This window comes from Oncorhynchus masou, chromosome 9 (genome assembly GCF_036934945.1).
Source record: "Oncorhynchus masou masou isolate Uvic2021 chromosome 9, UVic_Omas_1.1, whole genome shotgun sequence".
Classification (NCBI taxonomy): domain Eukaryota; kingdom Metazoa; phylum Chordata; class Actinopteri; order Salmoniformes; family Salmonidae; genus Oncorhynchus; species Oncorhynchus masou.
In genome coordinates this window covers 18,343,514-18,370,653 of record NC_088220.1, presented here as the reverse complement: position 1 = coordinate 18,370,653, position 27,140 = coordinate 18,343,514, and the positions used below count along the sequence as shown (strand labels likewise).

Below are 27,140 nucleotides of genomic sequence, written 5' to 3'. Positions count from 1 at the left end.
TCAGCCAGGAGAGATTGAGATGCGTATTATTAATATTAGCTCTCTGTATATCCAAGGGCCAGCCGTGCTGCCCTGTTCTGAACCCATTGCAATTTTCCTAAGTCCTTTTTTGTGGCACTTGACCACACGACTGAACAGTAGTCAAGGTGCGACAATACTAAGGCCTGTAGGACCTGCCTTGTTGATAGTGTTGTTAAGAAGGCAGAGCAGGCCTCCTGGGTGGCGCAGTGGTTAAGGGCGCTGTACTGCAGTGCCAGCTGTGCCATCAGAGACTCTGGGTTCGCTCCCAGGCTCTGTCGTAACCGGCCGCGATCGGGAGGTCCGTGGGGCGACGCACAATTGGCCTAGCGTCGTCCGGGTTAGGGAGGGCTTGGTCAGTAGGGATGTCCTTGTCTCATCGCACACCAGCGACTCCTGTGGCGGGACGGGCGCAGTGCGTGCTAACCAAGGTTGCCAGGTACACAGTGTTTCCTCCGGCACATTGGTGCGGCTGGCTTCCGGGTTGGATGTGCGCTGTGTTAAGAAGCAGTGCGGCTGGTTGGGTTGTGTATCGGAGGACGCATGACTTTCAACCTTCGTCTCTCCCGCTACTACAACAATTGGATACCACGAAAAAGGGGTAAAAATTCAACAAAAAAAGAAGGCAGTGCATCTCTTTATTATAGACAGACTTCTCCCGATTTTAGCTACTACTGCATGTTTTGACCATGACAGTTTACAATCTAGTGTTACTCCAAGCAGTTTAGTCATCTCAACTTGCTCAATTTCCACATTTTTTATTACAATATTTAGTTGAGGTTTAGGTTGTAGTGAGTGTTTTGTTCCAAATTCAATGCTTTCAGTTTTAGAAATATTTAGGGCTAACTTATTCCTTGCCACCCACTCTTAAACCAACTGCAGCTCTTTGTTGAGTGTTGCAGTCATTTCAGTCGCTGTAGCAGCTGATGTGTATAGTGTTGAGTCATCCATACATACATATAAACTCTGGCATTACTCAGTCAGTAGCATGTCGTTAGTAAAATTGAAAAAAGCAAGGTGCCTAAACAGCTACCCTGGAGAATTCCTGATTTTAACTGGATTGTATTTGATAGGCTTCCATTAAAGAACACCCTCTTTAACTTTTTAACATTCAGGTCAGGCTCCTTGCAGTGTATATGGCTTTGATAAGCTTCAGGCCAGGCTACTAGCAGTATATATGGCTGTGATAAGGTTCAGGCCAGGCTCCTTGCAGTATATATGGATATGATAAGGTTCAGGTCATGCTCCTAGCAGTATATATGGCTGTGATACGGTTCAGGTCAGGCTCCTAGCAGTATATATGGCTGTGATAAGGTTCAGGTCAGGCTCCTAGCAGTTTACATGGCTATGATAAGCTTCAGGCCAGGCTCCTAGCAGTATACATGGCTGTGATAAGGTTCAGGCCAGGCTCATTGCAGCTCCTTGCAGTATCTAGTTCAGAGAGGGCTGGGCTTTTCTGGCACAGGCTTCACTTCCCAAGGAAACCCAGGGCTCCCCTCTGATGAACAAATCTTTTCTTTTCAATGCACTTCTATGAAGTACGGTATGTGTGTCCCAAATAGCACCCTATGCTTATATAGCACACTAGTTTTGACCAGGGCCCAATATGATGCTATTTGGAATGCAGCCCATGTGTGACCCACCCTAGAGACCAGAGTCAGAGCAGAGTGAATTAGACATACAACCGGCTTCAATCTCTGCACAGGACTGATGACTACTACATCTGTGTGCCTGTGTATCTACTGTAGAACAGTGAGGACCTGTCACGATCGTCGTAAGAAGCGGACCAAAATGCAGCGCGGTATGTGTAAATGATGATATTTTAATTAAAGAAAGCACTGAACACTGAATACAAAACAAGAAACGAAAAACGACAGTGAAGCTATATACCAAAATGTGCTGACACAAGCAACTAACATAGACACATACAAAGCAAACTATGGTCAGGGCGTGACCCCCCCCCAATGTGCGGACTCCGGCCGCAAAACCTGAACCTAAAGTTCATATTGCAGTAGAACATTGAGGACCAGTCTCTATATAAAGTACTAATTGCAGTCGAACAGTAGGGACCAGTTTCTATATAATGTTCATATTGCAGTGGAACAGTGAGGACCAGTCTCTATGTAAAGTTCATATTGCAGTAGAACAGTGAGGACCAGTCTCTATATGAAGCTCATATTGCAGTAGAACAGTGAGGACCAGTCTCTATATAAAGCTCATATTGTAGTAGAACAGTGAGGACCAGTCTCTATATAAAGCTCATATTGTAGTAGAACAGTGAGGACCAGTCTCTATATAAAGCTCATATTGTAGTAGAACAGTGAGGACCAGTCTCTATGTAAAGCTCATATTGTAGTAGAACAGTGAGGACCAGTCTCTATATAAAGTTCATATTGCAGTAGAACAGTGAGGACCAGTCTCTATATAAAGCTCATATTGCAGTAGAACAGTAGGGTCCAGTCTCTATATAAAGTTAATATTGCAGTCGAACACTGAGGAGCAGTATTCTATATAAAGCTCATATTGCAGCAGAACAGTAGGGACCAGTCTCTTTATAAAATTCATATTGCAGTAGATCAGTGAGGATCAGTCTCTTTATAAAGTTCATATTGCAGTAGAACATTCAGGACTATTCTCTATGTAATGCTCATATTGCAGTAGAACAGTGAGGACCAGTCTCTATATAAAGTTCATATTGTAGTAGAACAGTGAGGACCAGTCTCTATATAAAGCTCATATTGCAGTAGAACAGTGTGGACCAGTCTCTATAAAGTTCATATTGCAGCCTGGGTTAGAGTGTTTTATGTGTGAGGTCAGGTTCCCAGGGTTCAGTGTTCAGAAGTGGCTCTGTTCTCCCTGCTGCTCTGTATGTATGATCTGTGGGGGACAACTCACTCTGGGAACCACACAGGGGTCGCTGGCCCAATCTCCCCCACGCCTCATACAAAAATATGAAATTGTGCAGTTGCTGTATTACGCCAAGACATCACTATGGTAAATGTAGGTTTCTGTCCTAAATATGCATCAGCAGTGTGAATATGTCATTATTCTGACTGTATAGTATAACAGGGCCTTGTATATATAGTATATTGCCTTGTTTTTAGAGTAAGGTCTCTCCCTTCTACCCCCTCTCCAGGCTGCCATCTGTCGTAGCAGTCAGCCCCTGTCTGGCTTCAGTGCCCGCTGCCTGGAGGATGAGCAGATGCTAGAGGCCATTGTGAGGTCCAACCCCCGTAGTGACTTCATGTATGTGGTGGACACCAGGCCCAAGGTGAGCCCCTGGCCACAGGGCCAATGGAAGTCCTTCAACAACGTCTATTCTGTATGTTCAGGTGGAGCTTTGTTTTTCAATGCAGCATTTTGCCAGCTGGGCCCTGGGGCCAGGGGCTCATCTTGGGCCTGGTGTCAGCTGGTCAAGCTCACATTAAATGCTTGGCTTCATGCCGTTCAGAACATGCACAACATGTACAAAAACAGTGGCAACCTTCATCCTAACTTTAACATGCGGAAGCCTTGCTCCATCTCGTCTTTAAAAGTCATGTCTCTCTGAGGATTTCTCTTTGATTAAACTGTATGTACTGTATGTCTTTCCAGCTTAATGCAATAGCAAACCGAGCAGCAGGGAAAGGCTATGAAAACGAAGACAACTACTCCAACATCAAGTTTCAGTTCATAGGCATTGAGAACATCCATGTGATGAGGAACAGCCTTCAGAAAATGCTAGAAGGTATGAATCGGGTCAACACCCACAGTGTTGGAGGCCTGTAGCAGATCATCTTACATTGCATCCATATGAATACTCTACAGTCGGCCAGCTAGTTATCACTCTGTGGCTCACTAGACCTCGTTCAGCCATAAAAGCCAATCTCAGTGTTGTTCAGTACATCACTGAGAGCTTGATTTCAGAGAATGCCAAAGTAATATTCACTCACAGCCACAGGTTGGTTTTGTCTACTGTCTCTCAACTTTATTAAAACCCAATACAGTTCCAGACTGGATTAGTCTTGATCCCTCGAATGTGATCCCACTTCATTCTCTTTAAGTGGAATCAATATACCAGGTCCCCTGCCACCCCTGTGGCTTTAATATGCAGCGATGCAGACTGCTCTGCTCTGCAATCAGGACTTAGGTTGGGCCATAGGAGCGTTTCTGGGCAATGTGCAGGGCCAGGAAGACATTGAATCCATCTGGATTTCATCTGCAAACTATTTTTGTTTCCTGGAGTGGCCGATTTGGGACCTTTTTCCCCTTAAGAGGGAGACGGAGGGCGTGAGAATTATGTGATTTAGCGTATGAAAAATAATATCTGGCCTTAGCTGTGATAACTCCTTGCCCCCTGGAAACACAAGAGAGTCTACGGGTTCTGAAGAATGCAAGAGAGAGGCTTTGTCCTGCAACAGATTGCATGTCAATGCAGTAGATAGCTATGTCAGTTCAAAACATTTTTTTCATTCTTCTTCAGAGAACAATAGTTTCCTGGAAATTAGCCCATGCTGTAAAACCAAGGTTGACTGAACCCGTTCACCTGCAGGCTCCAGCTGCCTGTTGCAGAGTCACATGTCAGGTGGGCTCACGGGTCAGTGCACTAATATTGTCTGGAAGTACAGTACTCAGGGTCACACACACACGTCAACACATCTGTCAACCCATCCCTCTGTGTATCTCTGTCAACTCTTAATAGCTGTCTGGAGAGATGGATGTTTTTGTAGGGAGTTGGCATATCTACAAATGATTATTGAAAATATTTGTGTTTATTAGAAAACTCTCCTTCGTTAACCAAGCTGTCAACACTGGAGAAACTCTGGAAACATTATTTTGTCACTTTGTCACAACTGACAAATGATTGATCTTAAACTTTAAGATTAAAAATGAAAAGTTATACACTGTATGTTTTCAAGGAAAACAAATCACGTAATGCATTAAGCTGTATGCTGCAGATTGAGTCTGCATTTAGTTGCCAGTCTTCTGTCTCAATATTTAAAGTGATGTCCAGTGTCAAATGGCCTGTGTCAATATTGACTCAAGAGTCCCCAACATCATATTGGGAAGAAAACATACAGTACCAGTCCAAAGTTTGGACATACCTACTCATTCCAGGGTTTTTCTTTGTTTTTACTATTTTCTAGATTGTAAAAAAAAATCGAAACTATGAAATAACACATATGGAATCATGTAGTAACCAAAGAAGTGTTAAACAAGTCAAAATATATTTTATATTTGAGATTATTCAAACCAGCTTCATGAGGTAGTCACCTGGAATGCATTTCAAATTAACAGGTGTGCCTTGTTAAAAGTTAATTTGTGGAATTTATTTCCTTAATGCATTTAAGCAAATCAGTTGTGTTGTGACAAGATAGAGTGGTATACATAATATAGCCCTATTTGGTAAAAGACCAAGTCCATATTATGGCAAGATCAGCTCAAATAAGCAAAGAGAAATGACAGTCCATCATTACTTTATGACTTGAAGGTCAGTCAATCTGGACAATTTCAAGAACTTTGAAAGTTTCTTTAAGTGCAGTCGCAAAAAAACATCAAGCTCTATGATGAAACTGGCCTTTCATTAGGACCGCCACAGGAAAGGAAAGGAAGACCCAGAGTTACCTTTGCTCAGTGATTTATTTAGAATTCAAGGCACACTTAGCCAGCATGGCTACCACAGCATTCTGCAGCGATACGCCATCCCATCAGGTTTGCGCTTCGTGGGACTATCTTTTGTTTTTCAACAGAACACTGACCCAAAACACAGCTCCAGGCTGTGTAAGGGCTGTTAGACCAAGAAGGAGAGTGATGGAGGGCTGCATCAGATGACCTGGCCTCCACAATCATCCAACCTCAACCCAATTGAGATGGTTTGGGATGAGTCGGACAGCAGAGTAGCAGCCAACAAGTGCTCAGCATATGTGGGAACTCCTTCAAGTCTCTTGGAAAAGCATTCCTCATAAAGCTGGTTGAGAGAGTGACAAGAGTGTACAAAGCTGTCATCAAGGCAAAGGGTGGCTAATTTGAAAAATCTCAAATGTATTTTGATTTGTTTAACACTTTTTTGGTTACTACATGATTCCATATGTGTTATTTCATAGTTTTGATGTCTTCACTATTATTCTACAATATAGGAAATAGTCAAAATAAAGAAAAACCTTGAATTTCAAAGTTTTCCAGAAATCCCAGTTAGAAGATTCCTGGAATCAGGAAGGAATAAGCAGAAAATCTTTGAATCCTCCAATCATGATTTCTGGAAAACCGGGGAATAATGGGGAATTTGTAACCGTATCCGTGTCAACCACTGACCCCGGTGTGTTTTCCCCTGCAGTGAGTGAGGCATGGTCCCCCTCCATGTCAGAGTTCCTGGAGGGTCTGGAAAGCTCAGGCTGGCTAAAACACATCAAAGCTGTCCTGGATGCTGGCATCTTCATCGCCAAGGTTAGTCTGTCTGGATGATAATCCCCTCTGTCTGTCTCGGTGCTACACTTAACCCTCCTGTTGTGTTCTTTTCATGTTAATTAATTTTGTGTTCCCGGTCCAAAATGACCAACCCATTATAGCTGATTGTAAATCCATAATAATGCATATATTACCACCTAATGTTGTGTTTGATCTTTTTATCACCTTAAGTTCTTGTGAACAGTTTTTTTTTATCGTCTATTTGCTATTTATGGCCTGTAGGCCTCATTGACCTGAGCTCATACAACTCGTTTTTGAGTTAAAAAAAAGCACAATGTATGGATTATTTTGACTATAACAAATACTCAGATGAAACACATTGTGCAATTTATCACAGACTACTTTGTGTCAAAGTTTAACAAGGACTCTCCTCCTCACCAGTGTCATGATCAAAGATATAATCAAGAGCCTCACATACACTACATCGTTTGGTCATTGTGCTGCCACAGAATTAATTGTGAGCATGGCCTGAAAAAAGCTTTATATACCAGAGCTGCAAGAAAAGTTCTAAATATTATTGAAACAATGTTGCGATTGTTTGTGAGAATGCCAACAGGTGTGGTTCATTTAATTTTTTTTTTTTTAATTTTACCTTTATTTACCCAGGCAAGTCAGTTAAGAACAAATTCTTATTTTCAATGACGGCCTGGGAACAGTGGGTTAACTGCCTGTTCAGGGGCAGAACGACAGATTTGTACCTTGTCAGCTCAGGGGTTTGAACTCGCAACCTTCAGGTTACTAGTCCAACGCTCTAAACACTAGGCTACCCTGCCACCCCAATGTGTGGGAAAGATTATATTGGGGAAAGGTTCCCGTAGGGGTTGCCATGGAATCCAAGAAGGGGAGTGAGGTATGTGTGTGTCAATTTTATACACTAATTGTAGTCTCACCCATTCATTTCTAATGACCGGTCATTTTTGACTGGGAACACCACAGGTGTACAAATGTTAAATAAAACACCCAAAATGTAATGAAAATCATCAAAATGTATTTTGTGTGTTCAGATGCCCCATGTGGACAACGTCATGGAACCTTATGACAATCAGATTAAATGAACTCCATTTTTCAGAGAGAAAACGTGTAAATCGGTCCGATTCGACGGGAACACAGCGGGAGGGTTAAGTTATTGTTTCTCAGACTCTCTCTCTCTCGTGTCTGCGTGCGTGCCTGCATGCATGTATAGGCCGTTGCAGAGGATGGCGTCAGTGTCTTGGTCCACTGCTCAGACGGTTGGGATCGTACTGCTCAGGTGTGCTCTGTGGCCTCCGTGCTCCTGGACCCCTACTACAGGACTCTCAAAGGACTCATGGTACATCCCCTACTGTCTCTCTGAGCAGGGTATCTGCATATTCACTAGTGTACATCTTGAACCTATAGTCAGTTTATAGTGTATGGGTTCATGTATGTCATATTCATAGAAATAATTACCCTAAATATTATATCATACAGTCAGCTCTTAACACATGATCAGCAGGTTTGTAATGATTCATGTTTAAAACCTCCTCTACCTAGTAGCCACTAGTGCTCAATACGTGTTTGAATAGATGGCACTTCATTTGAAATGAAGAACATTCCTTTTCCCTTCGTTTCTGGCTGTGTTTTAGTTTTTCACATTTTTATTGACATGGAAGCACATTGATGTTGACATACTGTTAAATTACGGTGTGATTGTAGTTGATCACGTCCTCTTGGACGGTAATGTAAGTAGGTCCGTGCTGTGCTTATGGTTCTGGATTCTTTGATCATGAGGATTTGCTCTGTCTGACTGGGTTTCTGCCAAAAGTCATCTCCATGGAAAAAAGTTACTGTGACAGGAAGCCTGACTTCTTACAATCATCTTGAGACTTAGTAGAAAACCACCCCACACATTGGGTGAGGAAGTTCAAGCTTTCTCATGGTGCAAACTGTCTCTCTCTCTGTAATATTTGTACTCTTTACTGTCCAAGTGTAAGCTGTGAAACAAAGATGAAAGTGATGAAACAGGTTTAGACCCAAGTTATATATAAATAACACCTTCTGGCATCCTCATGCATAAGTAAATCATATTTTATTCCCCTGTATTCAGGTTCTCATTGAAAGAGACTGGGTTTCCTTTGGACACAAGTTCTCTCACAGGTGTGAACTATTGTGTTTTCTTGCAGATATAATTCAATCAAAAGTTGTACACTATATAGGGAATAGTGTGCCATTTGGGAAGCAGGCTGCCCATGTTGCCCTCTCCCCTCAGATACAACCACCTGGATGGAGACCCCAAGGAGGTGTCCCCGGTCATAGACCAGTTCCTGGAGTGTGTGTGGCAGCTGTCGGAGCAGTTCCCCTGTGCCTTTGAGTACAACGAGAGGTTCCTCATCACCATCCACAACCACATCTACTCCTGCCAGTACGGAAACTTCATAGGCAATAACCAGAAGGAGAGGACGGAGCTTAGGTAATAACCAGAAGGAGAGGGTGGAGCTTTGGTAATAACCAGAAGGAGACGGCGGAGTTTAGATAATAACCAGAAGGAGAGGGCGGAGCTAAGGTAATAACCAGAAGGAGACGGCGGAGCTTAGGTAATAACCAGAAGGAGAGGGTGGAGCTTTGGTAATAACCAGAAGGAGACGGCGGAGCTTAGGTAATAACCAGAAGGAGAGGGCGGAGCTAAGGTAATAGATAGAAGTCTGTCAATTTGCCGTTCCTTGTCTTGAATTTTTGAAACTGACTGTGACTTCACACGTAACTATATCTAAACTATTTACTGAAATGTTAAGGCTTTTTTGCTTATTATTTCAGATATAATAGTTTTCAAATTCACCTAACATGAGACACAGATTTAAACAAATAGGCCTACTGGGCTAGCCAATACAAGAGACATGAACATCTTCAGTCTGACCAGACAAAAAAGAGAGCAGGAATTCACACACACATTCTTTCTTTCTCAGTCAGAATGCTACATTTTGTTTTGAGCTGGAGTTGGTCGGTGCCGTTTTTTTGAGAATGGCCATATTTCTATTACAGCATATTGGATGACTGTCATTCATATTATATTCACCCAGCTCAATGTAACAGCGGTAGGTTTAGGCTACTACATGATACTCACATTTTCCATATACCCGTCATGAGGTTGCTACAACCTAGGCGATGAATGAAGGTTTACAACATAGTGCACAAATCGAGAGAAATTTGAGTAATCCATGTAACAGATATTGACACATTCAATACCGTCTTGCACACTCTTGCCTGCATCTAGCTGATCTAGGTTGTAATCATTAGTCCAAAAGTTACAAACAAGTGTTTCTATTAGACAAATGTGGGTATGTTTATCCTTGTTTGGTTCCGTTTAACTGCTATACCGTTGTCACCATATTAGCTAACGTCAAGTAAACATAGCTACTAGAACTAACGCGTTAGTAAACCTGCTACAATCATGCAGTACAGTGTACAGTTACAGCAGCAAGCAGTTTATCAATTACACTGGCGTGCCCAGGTGGCAATAAATTAATAAAGCCAAAAGCTTACCTTGACTTAGAAGAGTTCCAGTGTTGGATAGCCATAGGTAACATAGAATCCTTCTCTGTTTGAGCCGGAGTAAGTGAAAGTGAATTTGTTTTCAGAAATATAGCTAAACTCTTTGAAAAAAGGGTTCCATAAAGGTTCTTCGGCTGTCCCCATAGGAGAACTCTTTTGGGTGCTAGCTAGCTGTAGCTTATGCTTTCAGGACGAGATTCATTCTCTGATCCTTTTATTGGGTGGACAACATGTCAGTTCATGCTGCAAAAACTCTGATAGGTTGGAGGATGTACTCCGGAAGTTGTCATAATTACTGTGTAAGTCTAGGGAAGGGGGTGAGAACCACGAGCCTCCTTGGTTTTGTATTGAAGTCAATATACCCAGAGGACGGAAACTAGCTGTCCTCTGGCTACACCATGGTGCTACACTACAGAGTGATGTTGAGACTACTGTATACCTTCATTGCGAAACAGCGTTTTAATTATTATTATTTGGTGACATGTATAGTTTTATCTAAAAAGGATTACTTTTGTAATGTTTCACTATTTGTATTTTTATCAAATTTACTGAGGAGTATGGTCCTCCCCTTTCTCTTCAGAGAAGCTTCCAACTGGTTGACATGTGTGGTGTGTTTTGTGTTGAGCTGTAGTTGACATGTGTGATGTGTGTGGCTGTAGTTGACATGTGTGATATGTGTGGCTGTAATTGACATGTGTGATGTTTGTGGCTGTAGTTGACATGTGTGATGTGTGTGGCTGTAGTTGACATGTGTGATGTGTGTCGGTAGTTGACATGTGTGATGTGTGTGTCTGTAGTTGACATGTGTGATGTTTGTGTCTATGGTTGACATGTGAGATGTTTTTTTGTGTTGTCAGGCATCAGGAGAAAACCCATTCTCTGTGGACCTACTTGTGGGAGAACAGGACTGACCACATCAACCCCCTGTACAGACCTGACCACAGCCAGACTCAGGGGGTTCTGCGCCCAGTTACCGCCCCCTACTGTTTTAAGTAGGTTGTGCATATTTAAGGACAAGTAGTATTTCCCCACTATTTTTCTCAACTGTATTGAATATGTATAAACTGTGTGTGTGTGTGTGTGTGCGTGTGTGTGCGTGTGCGTGTGTGCGTGTGTGTGCGTGTGTGTGTGTGTGTGTGTGTGTGTGTGTGTGTGTGTGTGTGTGTGTGTGTGTGTGTGTGTGTGTGTGTGTGTGTAGGTTCTGGAGGGCCTTATACAACCGTTTTGACAGAGGCATGCATCCTCGCCAGTCTGTGATAGACTACCTGATGGCCATCAGAGAGGAGACACAGCAGCTGGAGGAGCAGCTTGTCTCCCACGAGGAGGTAAGGCAGGACAGGAGGGTTGATGATATAGGCCATGTCCCAAATCACACTCTATTCCAAGGGTTGATGATATAGGCTATGTCCCAAATCACACTCTATTCCCTATTTCGTGCACTACTTTTGACCAGGACCATTTGATTAAAGTCGCCGTTCTTGTCTTAGTTTTTTTTCTAATATTATGTAGTGTTATCCACCCTAGAAAATAGCCATGTTGGAGAAGGAGCAGGGGAAGAGCATCCAGACAAAAACTAACACGTTGGATAGGAGCCACACGGTGTGGGCCTCTCCCCCCTCAGAGAGCTGCCTGGATTTGGCCAACACCCCAGGGGACTACAGCGGACTGGGAGACTTCCTCAGTTCATCACCCTGCCAGCAGATGGGGCCAGAGAGCAGTCTTCTGATCCTCCCCCGACCAGGGGAGCGCCGGAAACCGTCCGACCCAGACCTCTCCACCAACAGTGATGACCAGGAGTCGGGCATAGCAGACCTCAGCTCCCCGCCAAGTGAGGACAGTGCCAAGGACCCTGATGAGGCTGCCTACTCTGCTGCCTGAGCAGTAGTGACATTAATGTTGTCAGAGGGAAGAGAGGTGCACTTTAATGGGCAATTGCGCAATGGGTATTATAAACTGACTAACTGTTGGGAATGATTAGTCAGTGAAATGACAAGTGGATCTGATCTGTATGTGTGTTATTTGTGTAGAGTTCTTACTTTTCATGTGGTTTATGGTATTCCATACTTATTAAGAAGTTAGCTACAACAATGAATGGATTTCGTCAGAGCCTTTACAACTAAATAAAATATTTAATGTTATATATTTATGCAAATGTGTAATATGATAATAATATATTTAAAAATGACATCTGGACTAAAAATCTTTCAAGTGCACTGTAAACCAAAACATGATATCAAATGCCAAATTTGTCATTATACTCATGCAGTAAACCGCTCCTAATTTAGTGTAGTTTTATAACCAAAGCCAGTCCATCTGGTTCACTGGGCTCATTGTGCATGCTGTAACTCACGAAGCTACTGAACCAACCCAGCAGGCTGTAGCATGTGGAGATATTGGCATGCTAGTACTAGGGAATGGACATACAGGGAGGAGAGTAACTTTGTGCATCTCAACCAACAGAATGATCACAATTCTGTTCAAACAGCTTAGGTTTCACTGTCAAAGCACAGGTACTGAATGTCTTGTGGAATAATATCTACTGCTATTGTAAGCATTGCATGTTGTTTTATTTGTATAAAGAATATACATAATATGTCCTATCTATATCCTATTTAAACGGAATATTACAACATAAACATTTATTTTTATTTAGTTAATTTGTAAATTAAATTTGATTGTGTTAAAAGTTCACTAGAAAAGAACACTAAAGCTATAAGAGCACTTGTGCATTAAATAAAGATTGAACATTCTTGGGACTAAGACTTTTGCCTCATCTTATAAACAAAAATTATATTTATGAAAGTTGATTCAACATTCAAGTTTTTGATGGATATTTTCTGCTTGCTTATGCTACGTTCATAACTAAGTGGGAAGGTGGTATTTACCCATACGCATGGGAAAAATCCACCTGAATACCCCTCCAACTCAATTACTGAGCTCTGACTTCTCCCACATGCTGTACCAGTGTTGCCTACTCCTTGTATACATCATCCAACTAAATGCTAAGTTAGTATAATGGGGATCCTGTTTTCTGGAAACAATGCCTGCAGTACCGTGGACGGCCTTCAGCTTGAAATCGTCAATGCAAAGGTTGAGTCGTTCTCCCCTGGTAGTTATGGCCCTGCTCTGTATGGATATTTTTGCCCACCCCCGCAATGTACATTTTTTCAACCTGCACACTAGGAGGCGGCCAGACAAATTTTGGGGTGTAAGTCTGCCAATAAACCTAGAAGAAGACGTAGAGACGAAAAGGAACCAGGGGTGTAATTACATTAGACCAAACTAAAACGAGACGTTCTATTGGACAAATTCAGGTAAGTCCCGCCCATTTCGTTCCGTTTGCTCCCGTTTAACAAACGTTTCGGAACAGAATCGGTGTAATGAATACGCCCCCGTCCTTGGACTCCAAAGGCCAACGTGCATACGTTCGTGACGTCATCTTGTGCGTGATGGCGTTGTAATGGAGGTTCAGAGGTGGCAGCTGTGGGTTGATATCAATGACTGTCGGTATTTGGAATATAAAACTGTTTAAAAGTTAGTTAAAAGGCCCTGATCGTTTTTAAACAAGGTAATTGGGAGTTTTTAAACTGTTCACTTGTAATTGCACAACCCTTATTTAGCGAACGCTAAGTCGGGAAGGTTGAAATTCAAGCCCTATTAGGAGTTGGTTAGCTAGCTAAGTCAACGTTAGCTAGATTTGCTAGCCAGCCACATATTTTAGCCAGCTGGCTAATGGTAGCTGACAGGTGCTAGGGTTGGGCATTATAAGAGGCGATGAAACACTATGATATCATTGTATCTGAAGAGAAACGCATCCTGTCCACACTAAAGGTTAGCAGACTCCTAGCTAATTAGCTAGTGAACTGCTAGCTAACTTGCTAGTGGGACAGGTAAGTTAGCTCAGTTCGATAACTAGATGGGTGCCTGCTAAAAAAGTAGCTAGCCAGTTATTTGCCCCAATAACATCAAAGCATAGTAAAGTCCTCCTAACAGCAAGATTGTTAGCTACAGCATTAGCTATCTAGCTTAGGCAGTATGTTACACAGTATATTAGCTAGCTAACGTTAGATGTCTAATTCTCCTGTCAACTAGATTTAACGTTAGCTAGATGTTTTAATGTAACCATCGAGTATGTGGCAAGAAATCTCACACGGTTATTGTGTAACCGGACATTGTTTGTTGTTTATCTCCAGGTCAAACAAATAAAGAAGGACCACAATTCCATGGTCATTTTCTCGATTGAGAGTTTGTTTGTTTGTTTTTGATGCCTTGCTTGTAGAGCTGGCACTATGCCCGCGGCTACTGTGGATCATAGCCAAAGAATATGTGAGGTTTGGGCTGACAACCTGGATGAAGAACTCAAAAGGATCCGCCAGGTCATTAGAAAATACAACTACATTGCCATGGTAAGTTATGAAGAGTTCTGATTAAAGGCATCTTGGTTGACACTGACAGATATTTGCTGAACATTGTGCTGCTGCTCCATTTCTGCCTTCTCTATTGCTTTGTGTTCTGTTCATAGGACACAGAGTTTCCAGGTGTAGTTGCGAGACCGATTGGAGAGTTCAGAAGCAATGCTGACTACCAGTACCAGTTACTGCGATGTAATGTAGACTTGCTAAAGATTATCCAGCTGGGCCTTACCTTTATGAATGAACAGGGTGAATATCCACCGGGAACTTCAACATGGCAGTTCAATTTTAAGTTTAACCTCACGTAAGCGTTCCCCTTTCTATGATGTCTATCAATGTTCAACTAATTTTCATGTCTTGTATCAAGACTTGACTTGCCCATGTTAGAGAACTCAGCTATATGACCTGCCTCTTGTACAGCACCTACAGAACAGGGGAAGTTTCATAGCAATGGCTCTTTGAGGCACTAGGAGAAAAGGAAGAACCTTTTTGTTTCTACCATGAAAGGTTTTAAAGATGATTGTAATATTTATATGTATTGTACGGTACTTTCTTGAGGAATTACATTTTTATAACTTGAGATTTCTGCATTAAAGTTAACTACAAAAAGGAAGTCCATTTGATGTAGTCTGTTATTGAGGTGATATTATTGTAGTATGGAGTTTGACTAGTTTACACGTCTGGACTGATGGGCAAAGGCACAAATAAAACTGCTCATATGATGTATGAAACCAAGGCAAGAACAGGCCTATGTTCAGTGTTGATACTGCACACAATCAGGGTCACGCTCATGACTAGTTCTGGGCCAGGCCATTTGAAGGCTCCATGTCAGCAAGCCACATTGAACGCCCAGGACCAGAGCTAGTTCTGGACCTCCATACAGGACTGAACGTTGTCACACTGAAGCTGCACTGCCTGCACACCATTCAGGTAAAGGACAATGTGACCAAGATTGTTTAGAAACCACGTGGCCAAGACTTTCACTTGAGCCACCAAATAGGCTGCACCTTTTACATGAGCTGCTTACTTTCTCAACAAGCTAATTGACTTGCTTTTCTCCTAGTGCCTCAAGTCATTTTTTAAATGTTTATATTGACATATTTCATAAATGCTTTCAAGCATATCGCAGGTACTGTTTTATTTTCATGTTTTAGTGAGGCACTGAAGACAGTGTTTTGAGTAGTATTTTGATGTTTACATGTAACTTGTTTCTATTGTGGAAGTAAAACCTAAAGGCTTATCAGCAGTCTCAGACATTGAAGAAGATATATATATATATGAAGTTGGACTGCATCCACTTACACAGCAACAACAACTTTGTCATGCTTAGTGTACCCCTTGTTCTTATAGCCATTATTCATTGATATAATTCAGGGGTTCTTAAACTTTTTCAGCTCTTGACACAAAATATATAAATTTACTATCTTCCTGTGACCCATATCTTGTTCCAACTACCCAAATTAAGAAGAAATTGTGTTAATATAGATATATTCTCATGACTCGTGACCCACCTCTCACATGCCCAGGAGCCACTTTGGGTCCCGACCCACAGTTTAAGAAACCCTGTTATGAATGTGTAGCCTAGGTGTGAGTGTGACAGGTGTCTCCCTTTCCGTCGTCAGGGAGGACATGTATGCACAGGACTCCATCGAGCTCTTGACAACATCAGGCATCCAGTTCAAGAAGCACGAGGAGGAGGGGATCGAGACATTGTACTTGGCTGAACTGCTCATGACCTCAGGGGTGGTGCTCTGTGAGGGCGTCAAGTGGCTTTCTTTCCACAGGTAGGCCATTTAAAATCAAATCAAACTTTATTTGTCACATGCGCCGAATACAACAAGTGTAGACCTTAAAGTGAAATGCTTACTTACAAGCCCTTAACCAACAGTGCAGTTCAAGAATAGTAAAAAAATATTTGCCAAATTAACTAAAGTAAAAAATAATAAAAAGGAACATGAACATAATAACGAGGCTATATTACCAGGGGTACCGGTACCGAGTCAGTGTGTGGGGGTAGATGTTAGTTGAGGTAGTTTGTACATGTAGGTAGGGGTGAAGTGACTGCATAGATAATAAATAGTGATTAGCTGCAGTGCACAAAACAAATGGAGAGGGGGGGTATCAATGTAAATATTCTGGTGGCCATTTAATTAATTGTTCAGCAGTCTTATGGCTTGGGGGTAGAAGCTGTTAAGGAGCCTTTTGGTCCTAGACTTGTCGCTCCGGTACCGCTTGCCATGCGGTAGCAGAGAAAAGTCTATGACTTGGGTGACTGGAGTCTCTGACAATTTTATGGGCTTTCCTCTGACACAGCTTATTATATAGGTCCTAGATGGCAGGAAGCTTGGCCCCAGTGATGTACTGGGTCGTATGCACTACCCTCTGTATTGCCTTACAGTCAGATGCCAAGCAGTTGCCATAGCCATACCAGGCGGTGATGCAACTGGTCAGGATGCTCTCGACGGTGCAGCTGGATAACTTTTTGAGGATCTGGGGACCAATGCCAAATCTTTTTCGTCTCCTGGGGGGGAAAATGTTTTTCCGTGTTTTCTTCAGGACTGTCTTGGTGTGTTTGGACCATGATAGTTCGTTGGTGATGTTGACACCAAGGAACTTGAAAGTCTCGACCCGCTCTACTACAGCCCCGTCGATGTTAATGGGGGCCTGTTCAGCCCGCCTTTTCCTGTAGTCCACGATCAGCTCCTTTGTCTTGCTCACATTGAGGGAGAGGTTGTTGTCCTGGCACCACAATGCCAGTTCTGACCTCCCTTTAGGGTGTCTCATTTTTGTCGGTGATCAGGCCTTCCACTGTTGTGTCGTCAAGAAACTTAATGATGGTGTTGGAGTCGTGTTTGGCCATGGCGGGCGTGGGTGAACAGGGAGTACAGGAGGGGACTAAGTACACACCTCTGAGGGGCCCCAGTGTTGAGGATCAGCGTGGCAGACGTGTTGCTGCCTACCCTTTCCACCTGGGGGCGTCCTGTCAGGAAGTCCAGGATCCAGTTTCAGAGGAAAGTGTTTAGTCCCAGGGTCCTTACCTTAATGATGAGCTTGTGGGCACTATGGTGTTGAATGCTGAGCTGTAGTCAAGGAACAGCTTTCACACATAGGTGTTCCTTTGTCCAGGTGGGAAAGGGCAGTGTGGATTGCAATTGTGTCATCTGTGGATCTGTTGGGGTGGAATGCGAATTGCAGTGGGTCTAGGATATCCGGGAGAATGCTATTGATGTGAGCCATGACCAGCCTTTCAAAGCAATTCATTGCTACCAACGTGAGTGCTATGGGGCGGTAATCCTTGGACACAGGGACTATGGTGGTCTGCTTGAAACATGTAGGTATTACAGATTCGGTCAGGGAGAGGTTGAAAATGTCAGTGAAAGCGCTTGCCAGTTGGTCCGTGCATATTTTGAGTACACGTTCTGGTAATCCATCTGGCCCGATGGCTTTGTGAATGTTGTTTAAAGGTTTTGCTCACATCGGCTACCGAGAGCGTTGTCACAGTCATCCAGAACAGCTGGTGCTCTTGTGCATGCTTCAGTGTTTCTTGCCTTGAAGCGAGCATAAAAGGCATTTAGCTCGTCTGCTAGGTTCGCATCACTGGGCAGCTCGCGTCTGGGTTTCTCTTTGTAGTCCGTAATAGTTTTCAAGCTCTGCCACATCCGACGAATGTCAAAGCCAGTGTAGTGGGATTCAATCTTAGTCCTGTATTGACGCTTTGCTTGTTTGATGGTTCGTCTGAGGGCATAGCAGGATTTCTTGTAAGCGTCCGGATTTGTGTCCAGCTCCTTGAAAGCGGCACCTCTAGCCTTTAGCTCGATGTTGCCTGTAATCCATGATTTCTGGTTGGGATATGTACGTACGGTCACTGTGGGGATGACGTCGTCGATGCACTTATTGATGAAGCCGATGATTGAGGTGGTATACTCCTCAATGCCATTGGATGGATTCTGGAACATATTCCAGTCTGTGCTAGCAAAACAGTCCTCGCGTCATCTGACCACTTCCGTATTGAGCGAGTCGCTGGTACTTCCGGCTTTTGTTTTTGCTTGTAAGCTTTAGTTTTTGCTTGTATGCTGGAGGGCGGGGGAGGACTTTTTATGCATCTCTGTGGGTGGTGTAAAGGTGGTCTAGAGTTTTTTTTTTTCCTTTGTTTGCACATGTGACATGCTTGTAAAAATGTGGTAAAACTGGTTTAAGTTTGCCTGCATTAAAGTCCCCGGCCTCTAGAAGCGCCGCTTCTGGATGAGCATTTTCCTGTTTGCTTATGGCCTTATAGAGTTGGTTGAGTGAGCTATTACTGCTGGTATCGGTTAGTGGTGGTACATAGATGGCTACGAATAATATAGATGAGGTCTCTTGGTAAATAGTGTGGTCGTCAGCTCATCACAAGGTACTCTACCTCAGGCGAGCAATACCTCGAGACTTCTTTAATATTAGACATTGCACACCTGCTGTTATTTGACAAAAAGACACACACCCCCACCCCTCGTCTTACAAGACTTAGCCTCTTCTCTGTTCTGCCGGTGCATGGAATATTACGCCAGCTCTATATTATCCGTGTCTTTGTTCAGCCACGACTCTATGAAACATAAGATGTTACATTTGTTTATGTCCCGTTGGTAGGATAATCGTAGGTCATCAATTTTATTTTCCAATGATTGCATGTTTGCAAATAGAACGGATGGCAGTGGGAGTTTACTCGCTGCCTACAGATTCTCAGAAGGCAGCCCGGCCTGCGCCCTCTTTTCCTCCGTCTTTTCTTCACACAAATGATGACATTTGGGCCTGTTCCCGGGAAAGCGGAATATCCTTCTTGTCGGACTCATTAAAGGAAAAAGTTTCTTCCAGTTCGTGGTGAGTAATCGCTGTTCTGATGTCCAGAAGTTATTTTCGGTCATAAGAGACGGTAGCAGCAACATTATGTACAAAATAAGTTACAAACAACGCAAAAACTAACAAAATAGCGCAGTTGGTTAGGAGCATGTAAAACTTCAGCCATCCTTTTCGACGCCATCTTATCAGATCCAGATTCTAACCACACATGTATGTTATTTGTCACATCTGGTGCAGACTTGACCATTGTTAAAATCAATCATCTTAGACCTAAGAAGCATTTGGTTTATTTTTCTGTTTGCAGTGGCTATGACTTTGGCTATCTGATCAAGATTCTGTCCAACTCTAACCTGCCCGAAGAGGAAGTGGACTTCTTTGAGATCCTTCGCCTGTTCTTCCCCATCATATATGATGTCAAGTACCTCATGAAGAGCTGCAAAAACCTCAAGGTAACTTCAGCACATCATAACAGTTAAAGAAAGTATTACTCAGCTTTGTATTCAATGAGTTTTCAGAGAGCTAACTAGGCCACAAGTCTTAATCGATAGCCCTTAAATGCATTATAGACATGGCTAGATTAGCAGAATCTGTGAGTGACAGGGTGGAGTTTGATTGACAGGGTGGGCTACAGGAAGTGGCAGAACAGCTGGAGCTGGAGAGGATTGGCCCCCAGCACCAAGCTGGCTCAGACTCACTACTGACAGGCATGGCATTCTTCAAGATGAGAGAGGTACTCTGTCCATGTGTGTGTCCCAAATGGAACCCTATTCAATATACAGTACCAGTCAAAAATTATGACACACTACTTACTCATTCAAGGGTTTAAATGTCTTTTTATTATTTTCTACTTTGTAGAATAATAGTGAAGATATCACATCTATGAAATAACACATATGGAGTCATGTAGTAACCAAAAAAGAAAGTGTTAAACAAATCAAAATATATTTTAGATTATTCAAAGTAGCCACCATTTGCCTTGATGACAGCTTTGCACACTCTTGTCATTCTCTCAACCAGCTTCTTGAGGAATGCTTTTCCAACAGTCTTGAAGGAGATCCCACATATACTGAGCACTTGTTGGCTGCTTTTCCTTCACTCTGCGGTCCAACTCATCACAAACCATCTCAATTGGGTCGAGGTCGGGTGATTGTGGAGGCCAGGTCATCTGATGCAGCAATCCATCACTCTCCTCCTTTGTTTAATAGCTTTTACACAGCCTGGAGGTGTGTTGGGTCATTGTCCTGTTGAAAAACAAATGATAGTCCCACTAAGCGCAAACTAGATGGGATGGTGTATCGCTACATAATGCTGTGGTAGCCATGCTGGTTAAGTGTGCCCTGAATTATACATAATTCATTGACAGTGTCATCAGCAAAGCACCATCACACCTCCATGCTCCACAGTGGGAACCACACATGCGGAGTACAGCCGTTCACCTACTCTGTGTCTCACAAAGACATGGCGGTTGGAACCAAAAATCTCCAATTTAGACTCATCAGACCAAAGGACAGATTTCCACCGGCCTAATGTCCATTGCTCGTGTTTCTTGGCCCAAGCATGTCTCTTCTTCTTATTGATATTCTTAAGTACATTGGCTTGCGAAAGTATTCACCCCCCTAGGCATTTTTACTATTTTGTTGCCTAACAACCTGGAATTAAAATAGATTTTTGGGGGGGTTGTATCATTTGATTTACATAACATGCTTAACAATTTGAAGATCCAAAATATTTTTTGTGAAACAAGCAAGCAGTAAGACAAAAAACAGAGTACCTGAGCATGCGTAACTATTCACGCCCCCAAAGTCAATACTTTGTTGAGCCACCTTTTGCAGAAATTACAGCTGCAAGTCTCTTGGGGTATGTCTCTATAAGCTTGGCACATCCAGCCACTGGGATTTTTGCCCATTCTTCAAGGCAAAACTGCTCCAACTCCTTCAAGTTGGATGGGTTCCGCTGGTGTACAGCATTCTTTAAGTCATACCGCAGATTCTTGGATTGAGGTCTGGGCTTTTACTAGGCCATTCCAAGACATTTAAATGTTTCCCCTTAAACCACTCGAGTATTGCTTTAGCAGTATGCTTAGGGTTATTGTCCTGCTGGAAAGTGAACCTCCGCCCAAATCTCTGGAAGACTGAAACAGGTTTCCCCTCAAGAATTTCCCTGTATTTAGCGCCATCCATCATTCCTTTAATTCTGACCAATTTCCCAATCCCTGCCGATGGAAAAACATCCCCACAGCATGATGCTGCCACCACCATGCTTCATTGTGGGGATGGTGTTCTCGGGTGATGAGAGGTGTTGGGTTTGCGCCAGACATACCATTTTCCTTGATGACCAAAAAGCTACATTTTAGTCTCATCTGACCAGAGTACCTTCTTCCATATGTTTGGGGAGTCTCCCACATGCCTTTTGGCGAACACCAAACATGTTTGCTTATTTTTCTTTCTTTAAGCAATGTCTTTTTTCTGGCCACTCTTCCGTAAAGCCCAGCTCTGTGGAGTGTACGACTTAGTTGTCCTATGGACGGATTCTCCAATCTCCACTGTGGAGCTTTGCAGCTCCTTCAGGGTTATCTTTGGTCTCTTTGTGGACTCTGATTAATGCCATCCTTGCCTGGTCTTGGAGTTTTGATGGGTGGCCCTCTCTTGGCAGGTTTGTTGTGGTGCCATATTCATTCAATGCTTTAATAATGGATTTAATGGTGCTCCGTGGGATGTTTGAAGTTTTTGATGTTTTTTTCTAACCCAACCCTGATCTGTACTTCTCCACAACTTTGTCCCTGACCTGTTTGGAGAGCTCCTTGGTCTTCATGGGGCCCGCTTGCTTGGTGGTGCCCATTGCTTAGTGGTGTTTCAGACTCTGGGGCCTTTCAGAACAGGTTTATATATACTGAGATCATGTGCCAGATCATGTGACACTTAGATTGCACACAGGTGGACTTTATTTAACTAATTATGTGACTTCTGAAGGTATTTGGTTGCATCAGATATTTAGGGCTTCATAGCAAAGGGTTGAATACATATGCACACACCACTTTTACTTTTTTTAAATGTTTTATTTTATGGAACAAGTCATTTTTTTCACTTCACCAATTTTGACTATTTTGTGTATGTCCATTACATTATATCCAAATAAAAATCTATTTAAATTACAGGTTGTAATGCAACAAAATAGTAAAAACGGGGGTTGAATACTTTTGCAAGGCACTGTAGTGGTTTCTTTGCAGCAATTTCACCATGAATGCCTGATTCATGCAGTCTCCTCTGATCAGTTGATGTTCAGATGTCTGATGCTTGAATTTTGTGAAGCATTTATTTTGGCTGCAATTTCTGAGGCTGGTAACTCAAATGATCTTATCCTCTGCAGCAGAGGTAACTCTGTATCTTCCTTTCCTGTGGCCGTCCTCATGAGAGCAGGTTTCATCATAGCGCTTGATGGTTTTTGTGACTGCACTTGAAGAAACTGACTGACCATGTCTTAAAGTAATGATAGACTGTCATTTCTCTTTGCTTATTTGAGCTGTTCTTGCCATAATATGGACTTGGTCTTTTACCAAGTCCTACCTTGTCAAAAAACAATTATACACCACCCCTACCTTGTCACAAAACAACTGATTGGCTCAAACCCATTAAAAAGGAAAGAAATTAACTTTTTAACAAGGCACACCTGTTAATTGAAATGCATTCCAGGTGACTACCTCATGAAGCTGGTTGAGAGAATGTCAATTTTGCAAAGCTGTCTATTTTAATTTAACCTTTATTTAACTAGGCAAGTCAGTAAAGGACAAATTCTTATTTACAATTTACCAAACGGTGTCCTGTGGGGGCTGGGATTAAAATAATTATCAATTAAATAAAAATACAGGACAAAACACACATCACAACAAGAGACAACACATACATAGAGACCTAAGAAAATAACAACCAACAACATGGTACAAACATTATTAGGCAAGAAGGGAGGGACCACTTTGTAGAATCTCGAATATAAAATATATTTTGATTTGTTTAACACTTTTTATTACTAAATGAAACTATGAAATGTGTTATTTCATAGTTTTGATGTATTCACTACTAGTCTTGGGAAAGGGGGACCTAGTCAGTTGTACAACTGAATGCATTCAACTGAAATTATTGGGAAAGGGGGATACCTTTCGCATTTAACCCAACCCCTTTGAGTCAGAGAGGTGCCGTAATTGAGATCGACGTCGTCGGCACTCGAGGAAAAGTGGGTTAACTGAGGTGCAGAACAACAGATTTTTACCTTGTCAGCTCGGGGATTCAATCCAGCAACCTTTTGGTTACTGGCCCAACGCTCCAACCACTAGGCTACCTGCCACCCCATTTTTACAATGTAGAAAATAGTAACAATAAAGGAAAACACTTGAGTTTGAATGAGTTTGTGTGTCCAAACTTTTGAATGGTACTGTATTGTTCACTACTTCTGACCAGAGCCCTGTGGGCCTAGATCAAAGTAGTGCCCTATAAAGGGAATAGGTTTGGTACTGAGATGTTTGTGTGAATGGATCATAGAACAGGGAGATGACTCACAACTTGCATTTCTTCAAAGAGCCACCAGATGGTATTAAAGAGATAAACATATACTACTTTCACTAACCACATTTCCATCCACAGTTTTTATGGGAGTAAAGTCATACCGTATTTAAAAAAAATCCTGACAGCTGTGATGGAAACAGGAAGTTTCAGTACAATTTTATAAATTCTGACAGATAATTTGTTCGTTTGACATGGTAAGATCTTTTTGTGTCAGTTAAATTAATTATGCGAGAAGTGGTGGTGGAAACGCCTTTATGGGCAAATATTAATATATTAACCATCATATCAATGTAAACTTCATATTAACCATCATATCAATGTAAGGTCACGCGATGTGTGTGGTCCTCCCACTACAACTCGGGAAAGCATGCAGTTCATTAGGCTATAGATGAAATAACACAGGGTGGTGAAAATGCACGGTGATCTTGATGCTCTTTCCAATAAATATATTGGGTCTGATTCTGGTGACGTGATGATCGATGCTTGACTGCCTTTTGACAAATAAAAATATTCTCGTTCTTATCCATAATAAGCCACTGTATTTGCGAGTAGTTGGCTTGAGCGCAGGTGCCAAGACCAAAGTAGGCACTTTTAACACAACAGTTGTGGCAACTATTGGTAGAGTTGAAAATCGATGGACACACATTAGACTTTTTATTTTTATTCAGTACATGAAAACACAAGCGAAAAAGTGCATTTTATGTGCACAATGTTTTTGTTTTTTTGCAACAAGTCTGTTTGGTGAAACACCACTGATGGTAAAATGCACATATTGTCTTTGAATATTCTAAAATCTGCAATCTGTCGCCAATTGGGTGGAAACCTAGCTACAAACTAGTATACTTTTTATTGTATCTGATGACATGACATATTTTTTTTAGATGTTCTTTGAGGATCATATCGACGATGCAAAGTACTGTGGTCACTTGTACGGGCTGGGTTCAGGCTCTGCATACGTCCAGAACGGCACAGGGAACGCCTACGAGGAGGAAGCCAATAAACAGCTGTCATGACATCATCACTGGGATCTTTCTGGATGGTCTGCTCTAGTCAATTACTACGACGACTGGAATAATGGAAGAACAAAAGCATTATTTATACCATTTCGGAAGCTTTTTGTCATAAGCGCTTCTTACTTTAGGTGGTTGGTAAATTTGGTGGTTCAATAGTTCCTATCTCCAGATGTACCCAAGGTGTGTGTTTGTGCTTAAAATCATGTTTTTTCTATGAAAGCAGTTTAGAGGGGCTGGTTGGTTCATTTAGATTTCACATGAAGCGCTTGAAGAGAAACAAGGGATTTTAGTTTTTCAAACTTTTTCTGTAGAAATTTTGCACTTTAAAAGCTCCTAACCAGATCCTTGATTTTATATGAAAAGCTACGTTTTTCTGGTATGCTCCTCTTTGTTGCCTTCTCTAAGTTCAATTTTTTTCACTTAACATCTGTCTTTATTATGAAAATAAGTTGTTTTTTTTCACCAAACTTAGCCTTAATAGTAGCTACATTTTTTTTTATGTTATTTTAATATTTAATTTATTGTACTGGTTGGTTCTTTTCTTGTGACGAGACCCCCCCTCCCCTCCATATGTAAAGAAAAAAATGCAATATACGAGAGATTGTTTTTAAAGCTTTTGTAAATAAAGGCTTCAAACTTTTCTAACATATAAGAACTTGATTTGAGTGAGTTTGAAATCTGTTTAAGAGTCATATTTTAAATTATATACCTTATAGGCTATTGAGACCGATATGGGAGAAAGGTACAAGAACAGTCAATAGCAATATAAACAGGCTGAACATGGCATCATTTTATTTATCTGATAAGGCATCACAGTACAGTACATAGCCTCACATGTTCATAAAGGTATTTTTCCCCATTCATGCACAGAGTATTAAAAAAATATAGATTGACAAGGTTTTGCATACATTTGAGCCATTTACAAAAATGAAAACTGATGCAAACTGATGCTGATGACTCATTTCCAAACAGAAAATGTCATTTAAAAGGACCAAAGGAGTACAATCAGAACAGAACTCTCACAAGGAATGAAACAGCTGGAGCAATCACTGTATTATTTCTGCAGCACTTCCATATTTGAATGGAGTTGAATTGAGAATGCAGCAAACATTCTGAAACCGAGGCTTGGATTTGAAGATCATAGGCCAGTGTGTCAGGCCTCTGGAGAAAAACAGGATCTTTGGCTGGCAGTTTGACAAATAGCACGACAGGAAGACTTGACATGGCAAGCACACTGGCATAAAAAATAAGACTGATTTGTGATGTCTAAGAGCCAATGGTATCCTCACCAATGCCAGAGGAACACAGGAATCCTTTCAAATCAAAGAATATCAATATAGCCCTTATTCAAATTATTATTATGCAACAGTGATTTTACCGCGTTTCCAAGAGAGAGAAACTGGTATAATACATGAAACTATTTACTTTCTTATGTTTAGTTCGCATCCTGAGTATGAAGCATGCATCAGTTAATTGAAGGATAAAAAATAAAAAAATAATCACAACAGGTTGTTAATCTCTTCAATACTTCTTTCATGTTCAGTGCCAAAAAAAGCCTAACTGCATATCTCATCCAATAATCACACACACAAAGCATCTTTTACTCTTAATCATAGAATCAACATTCACTATCATACATCGTTGCGTGTTGGTTTAGGATTAAGTATTGGCAAATTCTATAATTACATTAAAATTGAATATTTATACTGTTTCTGTCAATAATCACAAATACAAGTTAGTCATTCTAGTTTAGACATTACACAAGTAAAAATAGACTAATTTGAAGACGAAGTCCAAGATAATCAAATCATACAACAATACTTCAAGGGTCCTTTACTAAAATAATATAGATGTACTGAACACATACACATGTAGCTTCTTAGACCAACCACCTGTTATACAAAGTGAAAATAAAACACTTCTCATTCTATTCTTATGCTTTTCAGATCCAAACTTGAAAAAACACGGCAAGTAATTGGAATGCAACTTCAATCTTCCGAGGCCACAACTTGATCTCATACTCAATATTCAGCCTTCAGGAAACCAGTTTCCACCATGTTAAATGATTTCTTTAGAAACAACAATAACAATGCTTCGTTGGATTCAAATGTTACATCGTCTGTTTCCAATGATACTGGTGAGAGCAAAAACAACAGTCAACTAAGCCCTTCTAAGCAGCGATTAACTACAGCAGTGTGTTATGGTAAGAAAGATGACTGGTTATGGTGATATCACAACTGCACATTCTCATAGGCACGCTGAACACTGGGATCACCATAGACCTGTTGAAGGAAATAAGCATTATGTGATACATTATAAATAAACCATTTGTTTTTACCTCAAGCTTTGTGGATAAT

The 27,140-nt window shown here is 41.7% G+C and overlaps 3 protein-coding genes across 9 annotated transcripts in view; 2 read left to right on the top strand and 1 right to left on the bottom strand.

Annotated features, from left to right (window-relative positions):
- The window catches only part of mtmr7a (myotubularin related protein 7a), a 30,332-nt gene extending 17,607 nt beyond the window's left edge, over positions 1-12,725 (top strand). The window contains exons 6-14 of one of the 2 annotated variants that reach the window (XM_064973373.1): positions 3,155-3,289; positions 3,613-3,745; positions 6,332-6,441; positions 7,646-7,771; positions 8,528-8,577; positions 8,690-8,890; positions 10,827-10,961; positions 11,168-11,294; positions 11,494-12,725. In XM_064973373.1, coding sequence (XP_064829445.1) covers positions 3,155-3,289; positions 3,613-3,745; positions 6,332-6,441; positions 7,646-7,771; positions 8,528-8,577; positions 8,690-8,890; positions 10,827-10,961; positions 11,168-11,294; positions 11,494-11,847 — 1,371 coding nt within the window. In that variant the 3' untranslated portion in view covers positions 11,848-12,725. Of the gene's footprint in view, positions 1-3,154; positions 3,290-3,612; positions 3,746-6,331; positions 6,442-7,645; positions 7,772-8,527; positions 8,578-8,689; positions 8,891-10,826; positions 10,962-11,167; positions 11,295-11,478 lie in introns of both variants that reach the window. The other variant, XM_064973375.1, reaches the window with a different exon arrangement.
- Positions 12,726-13,417: 692 nt separating this feature from the next.
- cnot7 (CCR4-NOT transcription complex, subunit 7) lies at positions 13,418-25,565 on the top strand. Of its 5 annotated transcripts, none has more exons than XM_064973369.1 (7): positions 13,418-13,537; positions 14,249-14,375; positions 14,492-14,685; positions 16,004-16,165; positions 19,519-19,663; positions 19,834-19,944; positions 24,652-25,565. In XM_064973369.1, exons 2-7 carry the CDS (start codon positions 14,259-14,261, stop codon positions 24,781-24,783), a joined length of 861 nt encoding a protein of 286 aa, XP_064829441.1. In that variant the 5' UTR covers positions 13,418-13,537; positions 14,249-14,258; the 3' UTR covers positions 24,784-25,565. The 5 variants fall into 5 exon arrangements, with proteins under 5 accessions (XP_064829441.1, XP_064829440.1, XP_064829443.1 ...); XM_064973368.1 differs by having other exon boundaries at positions 14,163-14,375; XM_064973371.1 differs by lacking the exon at positions 14,492-14,685.
- The window catches only part of zdhhc2 (zinc finger DHHC-type palmitoyltransferase 2), a 28,520-nt gene continuing 26,921 nt past the window's right edge, over positions 25,542-27,140 (bottom strand). For both annotated transcript variants that reach the window (XM_064973366.1, XM_064973367.1), the window contains one exon: positions 25,542-27,065. The gene's annotated coding sequence lies outside the window, so the exon portion shown is untranslated. The remainder of the gene's footprint in view (positions 27,066-27,140) is intronic.